The sequence below is a fragment of the Leiobunum rupestre genome, chromosome 10 (genome assembly GCF_980474605.1).
Source record: "Leiobunum rupestre chromosome 10, qqLeiRupe1.1.hap1, whole genome shotgun sequence".
Lineage (NCBI taxonomy): Eukaryota > Metazoa > Arthropoda > Arachnida > Opiliones > Sclerosomatidae > Leiobunum > Leiobunum rupestre.
This window is the reverse complement of record NC_143393.1, coordinates 24,683,560-24,700,677: the sequence shown is the minus strand read 5'-3', so window position 1 is coordinate 24,700,677 and position 17,118 is coordinate 24,683,560. Positions and strand designations below refer to the sequence as shown.

Here is a 17,118-nt window from a genome sequence, read left to right as displayed (position 1 = left end):
ACCCTCACTTCAAATTTAAATTCTACCCACACACGTCCTAACTTTCGTAAATGTAAAAAGCAATAATTAATTTTAGAATGACTTACGAGTTTGTACTTTTAACTTTGAGAACGATAATAGGCATCGTGCGTAGTTTAAATTTTGGTCATAAGTATCGCCGCCTAGTGGCCGAGTTTTAAATTGAATGTATGGAAGCTGTCTGCTCGTTCAAAATTATATCTACGCAACAGCTGAAAGCTCAACCGGAAAAATCCAGAAAATCTAAAGTTGTCTGCTATTCCTTCACATATTTAGTTGAGGGATATTAAGGCAGATGGCGCTATATTTCCTAAACTCTAAGTCTATACGTGATTCTGAAATATAATAATAACAAATACATGTATAAAAGAGTTATTTTTTTAACGTGCGCTATAGTCCTAGTCGATAATGTAAAATAACAGTCAAAAACGCCGCCGATCAGTTAAGTAAAATATTTTCGGCGGCTTAATCGTCGGCCATTTTCCGTATGCGTATGGAGATACAGGCCGGAAGGCAGGCAAGGCTGCCAAATTTCGATAGACTGAAAACGGCCAACTCTCTCAAATGTTTTCGTTTTCAAAACGAAAATTTTGCGGCTTAGCTATCAACTAAGACTGTTGATACATAATTAGCAGCTAGGAGCAAGGACAGTAGATAGAGGGACGAGAAAGTGTATTGGGCGGCCTCTGTTGGAGTATATCACCTAAAACGACCTAAACGCAAGGAGAGTTAGTTGTAAGCAAAAAAAATGGCGGTCACCTAATTTTAGCGGTTCTTAACGAGGCTTAAGTGTTCAAAACAAAGGGGCATTTTTTTAATTACGCTCGTAGTTTTATTTTTATTTAACATCAAAATGGTAAAAACTAACTACAATAATACTGTCCATGGTGAACCACGTCTTAACAATGGCCGCGGTTTGTTTACATCTAACTCCCTGTGAATATGAAGACGTTTAAAATCGAAATTTGTTTTCCCTGCTTTCCCGTCCCTGTATCTACTGTCCTTGCTAGGAGCAACAAACGCAAGGAGAACGCAACTAGCCTTTAAACACGCTAACGCAGTGTTGTGTACAAATTTCATTGGCCGAACCTTTACGCTGAACGGTTTACGGGCGGGGGGATGACAATTTCCGAATTTTCCCCTTCCGACGGTAGCAGGCCCTAAAGCGTTTAACCAATGAAATCTGGACGCAAGAAAATGCACGACTTTTGACGGGTTGCGTTCTCCTTGTATGGGGTGCTGTGTTTGTTGCGCCTAGTTAGCAGATTGCAGCGCGATTTGAAAATGATAAGAGAAGCGCGTGCTAAATTACTTTTTAAAGAACCATTTGACAGAAACTAACAAAATCATTTGACCAATTTGACTAACGATCTATTTCGGAATCACCTTTTATCAGTATATAATTTTTTTCGTCTTATCAAATAGAAACAAAATATCAAATGTTTTTTTTAAATTAATATAAATAAGAAATGAAAGTACCAATACGCGTAGAAGATTCGATAACGATTCCAAGAACAGATTCAATTCGTACCGCGACTTAAAATCGTACAATGAGAAACCCTAGTTTCAAAATGATGAAAAAATTCGAGATCAACTCTCAGGAACCAATTCACGTACATTCCGTCTTGGTCTGTCTAAATAAGTCATTGCTTGGAAGTAATTAATTTATAAGATTTCCATTTTTAATTTTAGCCCCAACGTAAGACAATGGGTAGTCAAAGCCGACCGTCCGGTTGTTCGTGGCACTTGGCGACGTACTTAGTAGGATGGCTACTGGCAGCTTGCGGAATCGGACTCATGGTGTTGTCGAGCGACCCGCAGACGACCAAAGGCAGTTGGCTCGTCGTCCTAGTGGCTGGAATATCGTGCGCGGCGTTGGGTGGCAGCCTGATCGTGATTGCAGTGGCGTTGCCGGACAAACCGAGCGATTTATTCAAAACCAAACGCTCCAACAAAGAAATATGCAAGAAACACGAAGGAGTCTACCTGCGTTTCGATTCGCAGCAACTTAACAACGCCGCGAATCCCTATAAGAACGGCAAGAGTTACCAAACGAAGCCACTAGGCGACGTCAACGACCTACCCTACACCCATAATACCACCACTACCAAAATCCTTCAGAGGGATTCCAATCTCATGTACAAAACGCGTTCGTTGGATACGAACCTGACATTTGCCACGAGCGACAAATACAACGGTAATTTGTACGTGACGTCACCGCTCAGTTGGAGTAGTACCCTCACGAGGGTATCTTACGATGACGTAGACGAAAATACGGCCATCATGTTTTACCGCGAAACGCCAGTCTGAAATTCTACTACTGTTAAAAAAAAACAATTTTGAAGAAAAAAATTAAATATATCGACTAAATTACCTTAAAAATTAAGGTGAAAAAATTATCGCGATATTTTTATAGACAATTTTCATTTAAAAAAAAAGTGTATATTTTTAAACCAAAAAAATAACGAATACGCGGTTATTTTATTTATAGCAAAATTTTGTATTACTAAAAAAAGTGTAATTTTCCGTTCATATTTTTCATCTCATTAAAATCATATTTTTCAATTTGTGAAAACATTCGTTCATAGATGGCGTACGTAGCTTATCTAATCGTTAAACCTTTCAAAGAGGGAAAAAACAAATCGTTAAGTGTGGTTGTCATGGTGACGAGGTTCGCGGGAACTAAATGAAGGGAAAGCTACAAACAAAAACGCGACATTACCACGTGATTGAAGGTTTTATTCACGCGACCCAATAAACAAAAAGAGTGCTTCGACCTTTTGGCGTCGCCTACGCTGACATGTCAATCGGAAACGGTTCCTTTAGCATCGCGTCTAGCACATTAATCGAGAGATACCTGTTGCAATGACGTAAAAATAACGCTTTCGAATCGTATGAGGGTTAGCTACGAATATTAATATGGAAAGTTAATGGTACGGCGATTGAGTGTTCATAGCGCAACTAGTTTTTGCTATTGATCCATTGTTTTATCGGAAATATTTGCAGGTTTGGAAAATGTTCGACGATACCAGATCCATAAGGAGTTGAAAAAAAATCAATTCTTTTCGCGTTGAAATTAAGTGGTAAGTAATTAATGATTGAATGTCAATTAAAAAAATCCGATACAACAAAGGTTTTTATAAAATTAATAAAGTATAATAATTTTACTCTTATGAACCATTATTTATTAAAAAAATAATTTAAATTTCGAATTTTGAAGTGTGATAATTTTACTCTTATGAAAAATTATTTATGAATATAAAATAATATTAATTTAGAATTTTGAAGTGTGATAATTTTACTCTTATGAATAATTATTTATGAATAAAAAATAATATTAATTTAGAATTTTGAAGTGTGATAATTTTACTCTTATGAATAATTATTTATGAATAAAAAATAATATTAATTTCGAATTTTGAAGTGTGATAATTTTACTCTTATGAACAATTATTTATGAATAAAAAATAATATTAATTTCGAATTTTGAAGTGTGATAATTTTACTCTTATGAACACTTATTTATGAATAAAAAATAATATTAATTTCGAATTTTGAAGTGTGATAATTTTACTCTTATGAACACTTATTTATGAATAAAAAATAATATTAATTTTGAATTTTGAAGTGTGATAATTTTACTCTTATTTATGAATAAAAAGTAATATAAATTTCGAATTTTAAAGTATACTAACTTTACTCTTATGAACACTTATTTATGAATAAAAAATAATATTAATTTCGAATTTTAAATTATAATAATTTTACTCTTATTTATGAATAAAAAATAATATTAATTTCGAATTTTAAATTATAATAATTTTACTCTTATTTATGAATAAAAAATAATATTAATTTCGAATTTTAAATTATAATAATTTTACTCTTATTTATGAACACTTATTTATGAATAAAAATAATATAAATTTCGAATTTTAAAGTATGATAATTTTACTCTTATTTATGAACACTATTTTTTAAAATATCATAATTTTATTTTATAGTAATATAAATTTCATATACATTATAAACTCTTATTTATTAACACTAGCAAATAATAATTATAGTGACCTAACAGTCATAAATATAGTACAGTTTGCGTATACCCTGTTTTGACAAAAGTATTAGCTAACTAATATAGATATGGGACCCCGGGTATTTTGCACCCTTTCCATACACGTATGTCTTGCTATTATTGGATGAAAAAATAGAACAGATTTTAACCGCATTTTCTTCTCCCACATTCAAATTGAATTGATATAGAAACAGACGAAGAGGATCATGGGAATGACCAAAGGAGTCCGAGCTTGTTGCGGGGCGATGGCCGTGGCCATATTGACCGGCGTGATGGTGTCGTGCGCCGGGGTCATCCTGGTGTTGGTGGCCACCTACAACGAACAAAGTCTAGACCACGCGACGTGGGTTTGCGCGGCAGCTGTCGTCTGCTTGGGGTTCGGGGTGGTGTTAGTCGCCATGCTCGGATGCGCGTGCGCCGCCTGCGCCAATGGGCCCAAACTCACCGAGGACACCGAAGTCGAAGCCATCACGGCTGACGACGAAGAGTAATTGCGCTTAGTCCCCCTAATTACCTCCCCCCCACCCCTACATTTTTTTAAAGCTATAATAGAGAATACAAAGTGTGTTATTTATATATAAAAAGCCGTTGTAATAGTACAAAACGAACAACCGTTAAAAATTACTGATGTTATTCCCTTTAGTTCATTAAAAATTCACTGTCTATATCGTTGGCTTGGTTTAATAAAGTCGTAAGTTTTAGAACCTTATACTAAATCAGGTATTTTAGAGAAGTATAAAATAGAAACTATTTTAGAGTATAATATATATGAAACACCAGTTGCAATGAGTTAGAAAACTAAAATCCAATGTTAAAATAGAAAATATCAAGTTACTACTTTTTTAAACCCAGTTGCTTAGACCAATAATATCGTAACTTGAAGTTACTACTTTTTTAAACCCAGTTGTTTAGATCAATAATATCGTAACTTGAAGTTACTACTTTTTTAAACCCAGTTGTTTAGATCAATAATATCGTATCTTGAAGTTACTACATTTTTAAAACCCAGTTGTTTAGATCAATAATATCGTAACTTGAAGTTACTACTTTTTTAAACCCAGTTGTTTAGATCAATAATATCGTAACTTGAAGTTACTACTTTTTTAAACCCAGTTGTTTAGATCAATAATATCGTAACTTGAAGTTACTAAATTAATTTTAAAAATTTTTCTTGATTAATAATATCGTAACCAAGATATCTCCATAACTATAAATTATATTTAATTTTTAACTGAATTAGGGGAAAGATCGTCCGTTTTTACATAAGAAAATGCCCTCAGTAGAGTTACGATTAAGTTAGAGTTACGACTTAATTAAACCAAGCCAACATATCTAGAATTTTTGGCGGAAAGATACTAGTTTGGATTTCCGGTAAATTGGCGGCGGGAACTTCGAATTTCGCCTGTTTACGGTTGAATTTCTAAATATACCTGCGCGCGTTATATAATTTTGGAAAATACCGTCTATTGCGTTATATTTCAAAGTGATAATTGTTAAATTATCATAGTTAAGATTTAAAAACAGTTGTAATAATTTATTTTTAGTACTACAAGTGAGGCGTACCTAAAAAACTCCGTTTGGCGAGTCCAGGGTAAGTTTAGAACGGGTATTGCCGAGATTACCACGTTGACATAAGCGTGCGGTTTGATGATTGTTTAAGAGCGTAATACTAAAATACACCACACTGAAGCTTAAAAATTATAAACTTAATTTAATATTTATTGATCACTTTGAAATTTACGCAATAGACATTTCTAAAATGGATTAATATAACTCGCGTAGGAATTCAACCGTCAACAGGCCAAATTTGAAATTTCAGCCATCGATTTACTGGAAAATCATGCTAGTATTTTTCCGCCAAATGTACTAGATGTTATGCCTATCTTAACCTACAACTGAGTATAGGAGCTGTCTGTAGGATGGAACACTTAAAGGGTGTATGACCATAGCAAGGAAAGTCGCTAGTCAAAATCTGTTTCCCTATCCTCGACTATGTTAAACGAATTGTAATTTATCTTAACTTCGAACAGACAAAAGTGAATTTTACTTGAACTAAATTTAAACAATTTAACTGCTAAACTCTTTGATTAAATATTAAATATTTTATATTGAATTTAAAAATAAATTTAAGCTCAGAATTCCATACCGAACAAAACGTTGTTATATTTCAGCTTTTTATCAATTTTAATTCATATAATCATTGTTTATGTACGTTTGAAATAAAATGTTTTTACATTGTTAATAGTATACAATACAGTCTTGTGTTATTTGTATCCGGGACACTAACTATTTTTATCGATTTTTGTAAAATAAAAGCACTTTTATTCTAGAAATTTAACGAACACGCGACGTAAACTAATCGGTAACATAGACTCCAAAAATCGATAGTTTGATGAACTTCGTTGGAAAAATACATTATTCTGTGTAGTTCACATAGTCTATTGTTATTCTAACAAGAATAGAAATTTCAGCGTAATGATAGAAAAATACATTAACAAAACTTCAGATTTCACACTTTAAACTGTTAAATCTTTGCAAATATAAAAAACATTTTTTAAAATGTCTTTTAAAAAACCTATCACGTGGAATAAATATTTTTCTCAGGTTGGTTCTTAGAAATTACAATGATAGCAGGCTTTATCCCAGGGGGTAGGTACATTTGTTAGAATTTCAATCGTCCGAACGGTGGAACAAATGTTCGAATTTCAATAGTCCGAACGGTGGAACAAATGTTCGAATTTCAATCGTCCGAACAGTGGAACAAATGTTCGAATTTCATTCGTCCGAACCGCCGAAATAACAAATGTTTCAATTGCTCGAATTGGGCAACTTGTTTGTTTCATTCGTCCGAATCGGTAGCACCAGTTGTCCGAATTCTGTCGCTAAATTAGAATTTCTTATTGCTGTTTTTTGGTCCGGATTTTTTTTAGTGCAAGAATTAAAAAAAATTCCTTTGGCCGATATAGTAAGTGGGAATTGCGTTGAATGTTGTGGATATTTTAGGTTAGGCTAGGTTAGGTTAGGTTCACGTTAATGTTACTATTTTCTTATATTAACAATATTAAAAAAAAAACAACCAATTCCTAATGTTCGAAAAAACGGAAAAACGATTATTCAAACAAATGAAATTCGCCAGTAAAGTTAACATAAATTGAACGACTAAATCACCAACAAAAGTTGTGATAAATTTTTCGGGCAAATGAAATACGTTTTCGGACATACGATCCTGTTTTCCGGCATTCGGACAAATGATCATTCGGACATTTGTACCACCGTTCGGACGAATGAAATTCGAACAAATGTACCCAAATCATCTCAGGATAGGCGGAGCATATCTTCCCGGAATCAAAGGGAAACTGAGATTACAGCGCCACACCCCGAAGCATATTTTTAAGAACTAAAAAATAGTTGATTTAATAAAATGTCTTTACGCTTGCCCAACTTGTTGAAATGTTGCCCTGGAATAGTTCAGCCAATGCCTAAGAATGAGTTCATAAGCTCTTTAGTGGGAGAGAAAACGGATTCACAGCTGAAGCGGGGAGGCAACATTTCAACAAGATGGCCAAGGTTATTTTATAAAAAGAACTATTGGGAACCCCTGATACTCAAAATGGGCAGTCATTTGACAACTCGCCAACTGTTGGACAATACCAACGGTTCAGGATTTATAAATAATTTCCTAGTGTCATACTTACAAGGAGACATCCCGAACTGTAACCCACCGATTTTGTTCAAACTCGGGGGATTGGTAGACCTTCATGTATCATGAAAAATCCTAAAGGGAATTTATTCAATGGGCAACCGTTTTGCCATGGCAACGAAAAATGTTTTTGACCAATCCCCCGTGTTTGAACAAAATCGGTGGGTTACACTTCGGGATGTCTCCTTGTTAGAGGTATTTTCAGCTTTTCAAATATTCTACTATTTGACCCGTCATATTAGATTTAATAATTTATCCATACATTAACAATTCAAAAAATATCCAATAAAATATTCATTAAAAAAGTCATGTATTAAAATAATTAGTCTTCAACAAGGCGTTGACGAACAACACCATTATTATGTATTAATATCTTTTTAATATTAAAGAGAGTCAAATTTATGACTCTTGGATCTAGTTGAAAGTTCCGTCAAACGGAGGCAGTAAGTAAAGTATACACACAATTTAGCGGGATTACTTTTCAAAATGGCTTACAAATTAATCAAGTTTCGAAAAAAGTTCCCGCTCATATACTTTTGATTGCGTTCAAGTATTAATAGAACAGTTCACAAATTACTTACAGCTTGGAGCAACAAACGCAAGGAGAACGCAGCTAGAATTTAAACACGCTAACGCAGTGTTGTGTACAAATTTCATTGGACGAGCCTTTACGCTGAGTGTTTTACGTAAAAGGGGAAGACAATTTCCGAATTTTCCCCTTCCGACGGCAGCAGGCGCTAAAACGTCTAACCAATGAAAAATGTACGCAAGAAAAAGCACGACTTTAGACGGGTTGCGTTCTCCTTGTGTGGGGTGCGGTGTTTGTTGCTCCTAGCTTACAGGGAAAGAAAAATTTAGAGTGAAGCTATGAGATGTTCGATTTTATGTTTTTATTTATACTAGATGGCGCAATTTTTAACATTTAGGCGGGAAAGTAATAAAAACTGCATACAAAAAGGTCGAACACTATTTAAAGCGATGCTTAATGTATAAACTATTAATGAAAGTTCAACACAGAAAAAAATCTTCATAAAGAAACATGAAAAATAATAAAAACATTTCTCAGTTTTTAAATAATTTAAAATGACTACGTTTTAAACTGTTGGCGCCATCTGGTAAAACTTCGCATATTTAAAAATAGACCTCTAATGGCGTTACCCCCGTGTAAGGATTTTCTTCAAAGTATATTGGTCTATTTCTAAAATAATTCTATGGTCGGAAATAGACTTCAGTAAAACATTCTCAAACTATTCTATTCAATTTATAAAATAATTCTATGATGATAAGTCGAAAATAGACTTCTGTAAAAAAATTCCCAAACTATTATATTTTATTTATAAAATAATTCTATGATGATAAGTAGAAAACAGACTTCTGGAAAAAATTCCCAAACTATTCTATAATATTTATAAAATAATTCTATGGTGATAAGTCGAAAATAGACTTCTGTAAAAAAATTCCCAAACTATTCTATTCTATTTATAAAATAATTCTATGGCGATAAGTAGAAAATAGACTTCTGTAAAAAATTCCCAAACTATTATATTCTATTTATAAAATAATTCTATGGCGATAAGTAGAAAATAGACTTCTGTAAAAAATTCCCAAACTATTATATTCTATTTATAAAATAATTCTACGGTGATAAGTCGAAAATAGACTTCTGTAAAAAATTCCCAAACTATTCTATTCTATTCTATTTATAAAATAATTCTATGATGATAAGTCGAAAATAGACTTCTGGAAAAATTCCCAAACTATTCTATTCTATTTATAAAATAATTCTATGATGATAAGTCGAAAATAGACTTCTGGAAAAAATTCACAAACTATTCTATTCTATTTATAAAATAATTCTACGGTGATAAGCCGAAAATAGACTTCTGTAAAAAATTCCCAAACTATTATATTCTATTTATAAAATAATTCTACGGTGATAAGTCGAAAATAGACTTCTGTAAAAAATTCCCAAACTATTATATTTTATTTATAAAATAATTCTATGATGATAAGTCGAAAATAGACTTCTGGAAAAAAATTCCCAAACTATTCTATTCTATTTATAAAATAATTCTATGATGATAAGTCGAAAATAGACTTCTGTAAAAAATTCACAAACTATTCTATTCTATTTATAAAATAATTCTATGGTGATAAGCCGGAAATAGACTTCTGCAAAACAGAATAAAAAATGGTTTCCCGTTAATTACTCCAATGCCATACGAACAAAACTTCTAAGGGGGGGGGGCGCAGGATGGCCCAATTTCGGACACCGCAAAAAATGATGGGCAACAAACGCCATCCATTATGAAAATAACAAACATCTCTCCTGGGCCAACAAAGCTAAGCAAACACGTAATCGGAAAGCGATGACAAGGAATCATTATTTTTCTTTATATAGCTGGGGGTCCTCCAAGCGCGGTTTCATCACTCCCGATCCCCTGGTCAAGCGTCCCCCACACCCCGCCTTCACGCGGAATGGGAAACATTGGCCGGCTTGTCAACAGCTGGGCGGGGTAACCATGGCAACGGCAGGAAACAAAAGCCCTAGCGGTAATTCGGAGAAACATTCGCGCGCGCATTTTGTCGTGGGCGTTCGGTTGGCACGCTACGGCCTTGAATTGATTAGAATAGCCGTTGCAGCGGCCGCACGTAACGGTCAAAAAGCTTGACCAGAATATTCCCTCTTGGCATTTCCGATTCGTGCCAAACGCGAAAAATGTCCCTTTGTTGAAAAAATACGAATAACGTGGACGCAACAACTGTGGAGGAGAAAATGTCAAGAGTTACCTCAGCGTGGCCTGGCGATTTCTACCGGAACCTCCACTCGAAAATGGATTCCTGTCGTGGTAATGCCTGGAATCCGCACGTGTCCACTTACTCAAACGGATGCTAGGATCTCGGGTAAAGTGTTTCTTAAATTTTATTTTATTTTTTCCTTCTAATTTGCATATTGGTTTCTATTTCCCGTTGATAATTAAAACTGGCCACTTACGACGTCTCAATTTATAAAGAAATTCGATAAATCGATAGATATTGATTGTTTCGACACTGATTGCTTATGGCAAAGCGGTACAATTTGACATTTAGCTATAAGGTTGTAACGATATAACATTGAAAATGCTTTAATTTCTTTAATAAATATATAAATTATGTCGTTTGTTTCGTTAATAATTAATATTGATATTTAATTAATAAATATATATTAAAAATGCATTTATTTATCTACAGACTGTATAGTTTAAATAATTTGTTTCATGAACAATTAATTTAATTAATAAATATATATTAAAATGTATGTATTTCTGTAAAAATCTGTAATATAAATAATTTATGTTTCACGAACAATTAATATTGATATTTATTTAAATAAGATATTTTTATTAAAAATGCATTTTTTCTATAAACAATATATATTTTACATAATTTAATTAATAAGTGTACAATAAAAATTGTATTCCTGTAAAAATATATAGTTTAAATAATTTATATTTTACGAATAATTAATATTAGTCTTTATATTATAAATGTACATTAAAAGTGCATTTTCTTCTGTAAAAATCTGTAGTTTAAATAATTTCCGAGGGGCTAACCACTCTTAGAAAGTCTGTACACCGGATTACGCTTAGATTAGCACTGCCAAAGGCAGGGACTTCAAAGATTACGCGTAATCCCATTAGTACAGTCAAAGGTACGGATCTGTACACCGATTACGTGGAGTGATCAGCCCCTCGATAATTTCTGTTTCACGAATAATTAATATTGACATTTATTTAAACAATATCTATTAAAACATTTTTTTCTGTAAATATATATATTTTACATAATTTCATTACTAAATGTACATTAAAAATGCATTTATTCTGTAAAAATTATAGTTTAAATAATTATATTTTAAATAATTTAATAATTTAAATAACAAATATATATAATTCATATATATTTTACATAATTTAATTAATAAATGTTCATTAAAAATGCATTTTTATAATTTATGTTTCATGAACAATTAATATTAATTAATATTAATATTTAATTAATAAATATAAATTGAAAATTAATATTTTCTGTACAAATCTATAGTTGAAATAATTTCTGTTTCGTGAACAATTAATATTGATATTTAATTGATAAATATAAATTAAAAATGAATATTTTCTGTAAAAATCTATAGTTGAAATAATTTCTGTTTCACGAACAATTAATATTGATATTTAATTACATAAACATTAAAGTTTATTGCGTTAGAATTTTCAAAAATTGTCAACGAGAAAGCTAAAAAAGTTAAAATACAAACTGTAAGCATTCAACTGAAAATTCAAAAACGTACACGACTTTCAAAAGATGTTTCCAAAAATACACCAAGAAGATTAGGAATAATAATATCAAGCTATAAATTGTCGTTAGAAATCATAAAGTACCTAAATTTGGCAGTGACGATGTAATTAAGAAACAAAATAGTCATTAAAAACCCATATGAGAAACGAATCCACCCAACATTTGGTAAAAGTCAAAAGAATATCTGGAATCCGCGTATACTTAATGACCCCCAAAAATGATCCCCGCAACAAAAATATAAAAAGGAAATTTCTGGCAGAACCTTGGTCCAGTTTCGCGGGGAAATACGTCCCCGAACCGGCAAAGGCCAAAAATCCATTAAAACCTTGATCTCAATAGAATAAAAAAATCGTTAACTGTAGTCCTGTGCAATTACAACTTACTAGGGCAGTGGCGTAACCTAGAGGGGGTTCCACCTCTTCCTCCCCAAATGTATGGTTGTACGAATAAATATATCGGCTACCAGGGTTAAGGAATTGCAGAATATGTTCCGTTGCGCCGAATCCCATTCGACCGAAAAACCCGCACTTCTCCGGGTTTAAGATTCGGTTTTATCCTAACCTAACCTAACAGACTTAAAAATATATTAAAACACTTCCATAAAAAATCAAAAGGAGTAGAAATAAAAATTTCGATAAATCGATTAGAAAAATACAAAACCCGCCTTTGGGCTAATTTCATCAAAAACATTGGCGGAATTCGGTCTAATGGGAATTCGGTTGAATGGGATTCGGCGCAATGGGACGATACCAATTGCAATGGCCAAATTTCCACAGCCCTGTTTATAACTTTATTAGCTTACTAGGCAAAATAACGCGTCCTTTAAAAGTTACCGTTTTGACATTTCCCCAGGAGCTGTAGTAGACGAGTTGAAACCGTGTTAGCTGATCGCGTATGGTAAACAGTCTGCGTTGCCTATATTCCTAACATTCTAGAAGTACGCGTTCACCAGACTAATGATATTTAGAGCGGCTAAGAATAGCAAAGGCTCGAAAACATGGCTTTTTTCTGTCTCGATCATAATATCTTCAAATGAAGTCCGAACTAGAGAGTTGGAGAGCAAATTATCAGACGTTTATTTCGTTGTTCAATTTAATAACCGCTAGAATAATTAAATTAAACAAGATAAACAAACCAGATATTTTTATTTAATCGTTAGGAATCATCACATTGAGTTTGCTTTAAATCAATTTAATACAATTTGCAAAAGTAGATTCACCTAGCAACTGCGTGAGCCTATACTAGGTGGCCGGTTAAGAAAGGCATATTATCTAGTGCATTTGGCGCAACGATACTAGTACGTATTTCCGGTAAATCGTCTGCGGGAATTTCAAATTAATGTCCGCGTTATAAAGATTTTATGTAGATAATTATTTTAAAGTTTCGTATAATAGCGTATTTTTATACACCGAAACCTTGGATTAACAATAGTAGTGCCTATCTGGATATATCACTTTAGCGTTCTACGTGCATTTCCTAAGTGTTTGTTACGGGTTCTGCCTTGTAGAAGGCTACGTGTTACGGGAGTTTCGGAAATTCTCCGTTAACTTCGCCGAAGTGGCGCTGCTCTCGCAAAAGTCATTTGCTTGTCAGGTTTCTTTCAAGTGATATATCCAGGTAGGCACTACTATTGTTAATCCAAGCCGAACCCATCATCAAAATCCTACATTTATGTTTGTCAATTATAGGTAATATCGGCATTACCTGTTCTATGCTTACCCTGTATTCGTCAAAAGAAATGGTTTTGAAGTACTAGAAATAAATTATTACAACGGTTTTAAAACTTATATATTATATAATAATCATATTATTTATTTCATTAATTAATTAATTATAACTTTAAAATATAAAGCAATAGACGTAATTTCCCAAAATGTATATAACACGCGCAGGTATACTCAAAAATGAAACCGTAAATGGGCCAAATATTAAAATAACGCTGACGATTTTCAGGCGATACGTGCGCCAAATGTACCAGATATTTTGCCTTTCTTAACCTGCAACCGCGTGTAGAAGAATAAACTACTGGACCCGAATCAGAAGCAAAACACTCATTTTCAATTTGCACCGTACCCCAGCCCTCCTACCGTCAGAATCGCTAAGCATTTCCACTTAAAGGCCGACTACATAAATCTTCGGTTTACTCTGTCTTTCACTGGAAGTAGGCTTACTGCAATACACGTGTGCCATGCAATCAGCCTACTTCCAGTGAAAAACAGAGTAAACCGAAGATTTATGTAGTCGGCCTTTAAATACAAAGCACGCGCGTAAAAAAATCTAATGTTGTTCACGTGTTCCACAAATCGGACATAAGTTGGGCTACTCAAGCGCTTAATATAGATACGTGTCCAGTAGTTTATTCGTCCAAGATTTCATACCCTGATTACTGTTATTTCACCAAGCTTTCTCAATTTTTCCACAATTTTCTTAAATACGATTTGTACACCTGATTACTTAAATACTTTTAAAAGCTAAATTGTCTAAAAAATTAATATCGTTATGTTACCGTAGCAACGATTGCGCGCTCAACATATTAAATCAGGAAATTAAAAATCGTTAGAAAGGTTGGCCTACAAAAGACACATAGTATACGCTTTTATAATTTAACCAAGAATCTATTCGGTTGACAAGAGAATATGTGAGCACCCCGTCCGTCACTCGATATCTTCGTTAAAAACCACGCCCATCAGCCTTTCCTCGTGTAATATTTCCCCCTTCTGGCAGGTAAGGGGGAAGCCATCCAAGGCACTGTCTCTCCGTGTAATCATGAAAACCGGCTAAAATTGCAGTCACATATTCTATGTTAACCCTAATATATTCTTGATAAAACTTAATGCAGAACACATTTTTACAATACAAGTATACCTTCGACCTCACAGGCATGCAGAGTTGCCAGCTGTGCGGTTTTCCCGCCCAAATGGGCTCCTTTTCGACGCGCTTTGCAGGGGGGAATAAAGAAATAACGTTTGGGTGAGGAGCGGGTTTTTGTGGTTTAGACCAAAAAGCGGCTGCCCAGAGTAGGGAATAATTATACCATGTAATGTGCCAAACGCGGAAGTTCAGGGGGTAAAGATTACCCTAATATTAAATAGAAATTTTCCTAAAAAACAAAAATTATCCTTGTTTGGTTTTTATTATTGTTTATATATTGTAATTATTTGACCAAAAATTCCGAGGGTTAACCAGTAAGAATTTGCCTGTACACCGATTACGCAATCATTAATGAGTACAGATGAGTACACATGATTACGGGTGATTACAGATGATTACGATGAGTACAGATGATTACGATGAGTACAGAATGATTACGATGAGTACAGAATGATTACGATGAGTACAGAATGATTACGATGAGTACAAATGATTACGATGAGTACAAATGATTACGATAAGTACAGAATGATTACGATGAGTACAGAATGATTACGATGAGTACAGAATGATTACGATGAGTACAGAATGATTACGATGAGTACAAATGATTACGATGAGTACAGAATGATTACGATGAGTACAGAATGATTACGATGAGTACAGAATGATTACGATGATTACAAATGATTACGATGAGTACAGAATGATTACGATGAGAACACAGGCAACCCAAAACTAAAATTGTTACAGATGAGTAATTGAGTACTGGAGAATTAAAATGAATACGCGTGATTACAGATGATCACGCGCTATTACAAATGATTGCAGATGAGTACGCGTGATTTCATAAAGATTACGGGTGATTACAGATGAGTACGCAGATTACAGATGATTACGGGATTACGAATGAATACAGAAGATTACGTAATCATTACAGTTAGGGTGTACACCGATTACGGGAAGTGGTTAGCCCCTCGAAAAATTCACGCTTCTCTAATATTTTCCATTTCGTGAAAATTTTGGCTATTTTTCTAAGAAATATTTGGGAGGTGAACGGTTTTTTGGGCTAGTTTAATTTCCGTTTGGGCTGCGGGACTCGAAATACGATTCGTGAAAAACAAAACGAAATGGAGTGGCACGTCAATAGTAACTTAAGTAGTCTGTACACGAATACAGCCAAGTATATTTTCGTCATAATTAAGGCTGTTGCCGGAAAAATAAATCCAATATTAGCTCCTAGACAGTAAGGGAACTTTCTTCCCACACTCTTGGCACCCGACGAAACGACAAATCGTTTTAAATACTTCATATACTACCGGATTTGAGAATATTCTGACACTATTGCAGTTTGTGGACGAGTACCATTGAATTGGGAATAATACTGCTAATTACAATTACGATTTCGGTTGCCATGGTTACGCGGGACCTGTTCTGATAAGACTACGGAATTCATCTTTATAATTAGGTGGTAGCGCCATCTATATTTTGTAAAGTTATATGGCTAAAAATAAATAATTATTAGCTAACTCACCGTAACTTGTGTTAAAAAGGATCGTGTTGACAGAATAAAATTATTTTTAAACAACTTCAAAGGTTTGTTTGTTACGAGTAATCATACATTTCAATTTCGCATCAGATTCGCGAAAAAATTCAATTGCAATATAGTTGCCACCACTAGAGACAGATGCCGCCACGGTAGAACGATAAAGTTGATATAAAGTCTCCTTATTGAACGAAATTGGTCCCGCGCCAGCCAGATTTAGTTGTACCTCTATTTATTCCCAACTCAATGACGAGTACGTTAAGCGCTTAATTCAAACTAACACTTTTAAGTAGTAGTTAGTGTAGGGAGGGGTGGGGTGCATTTGGCCGACTCCGCATTTGGCCGACTCCTCATTTGACCGACTTTTCATTTGGCCGACTGCTCATATGTCCGAATGCCCATTTGGCCGACAGCTCATTTGGTCGACTTTTCGGTCGGCCAAATGAGCAGACCATATGGCCGACTACTCATTAGGCCGACTACTCATTTGGCCGACTACTCTTTTAGCTGAAATTCTGGTCGGCCAAATGAGCAGCCCGTTTGACCGACTGCTCATTTGTCCGACTACTC

General features: G+C 34.0%; 1 protein-coding gene and 1 long non-coding RNA gene across 2 annotated transcripts; both read left to right on the top strand.

The window, feature by feature from the left end:
* The first annotated feature begins 1,493 nt into the window (after positions 1-1,493).
* LOC149925153 (uncharacterized) lies at positions 1,494-2,593 on the top strand. The gene is made up of 2 exons (XM_090161207.1): positions 1,494-1,646; positions 1,711-2,593. The coding sequence occupies exons 1-2, from the start codon at positions 1,569-1,571 to the stop codon at positions 2,326-2,328; spliced, it is 696 nt and encodes a 231-aa protein (XP_090017333.1). The 5' UTR covers positions 1,494-1,568; the 3' UTR covers positions 2,329-2,593.
* A 10-nt stretch (positions 2,594-2,603) lies between these two features.
* LOC149925152 (uncharacterized) lies at positions 2,604-4,713 on the top strand. Its single transcript, XR_016477057.1, has 3 exons — positions 2,604-2,951; positions 3,025-3,101; positions 4,282-4,713. It is a non-coding gene; the product is annotated as an uncharacterized LOC149925152 (long non-coding RNA).
* Positions 4,714-17,118: the final 12,405 nt, after the last annotated feature.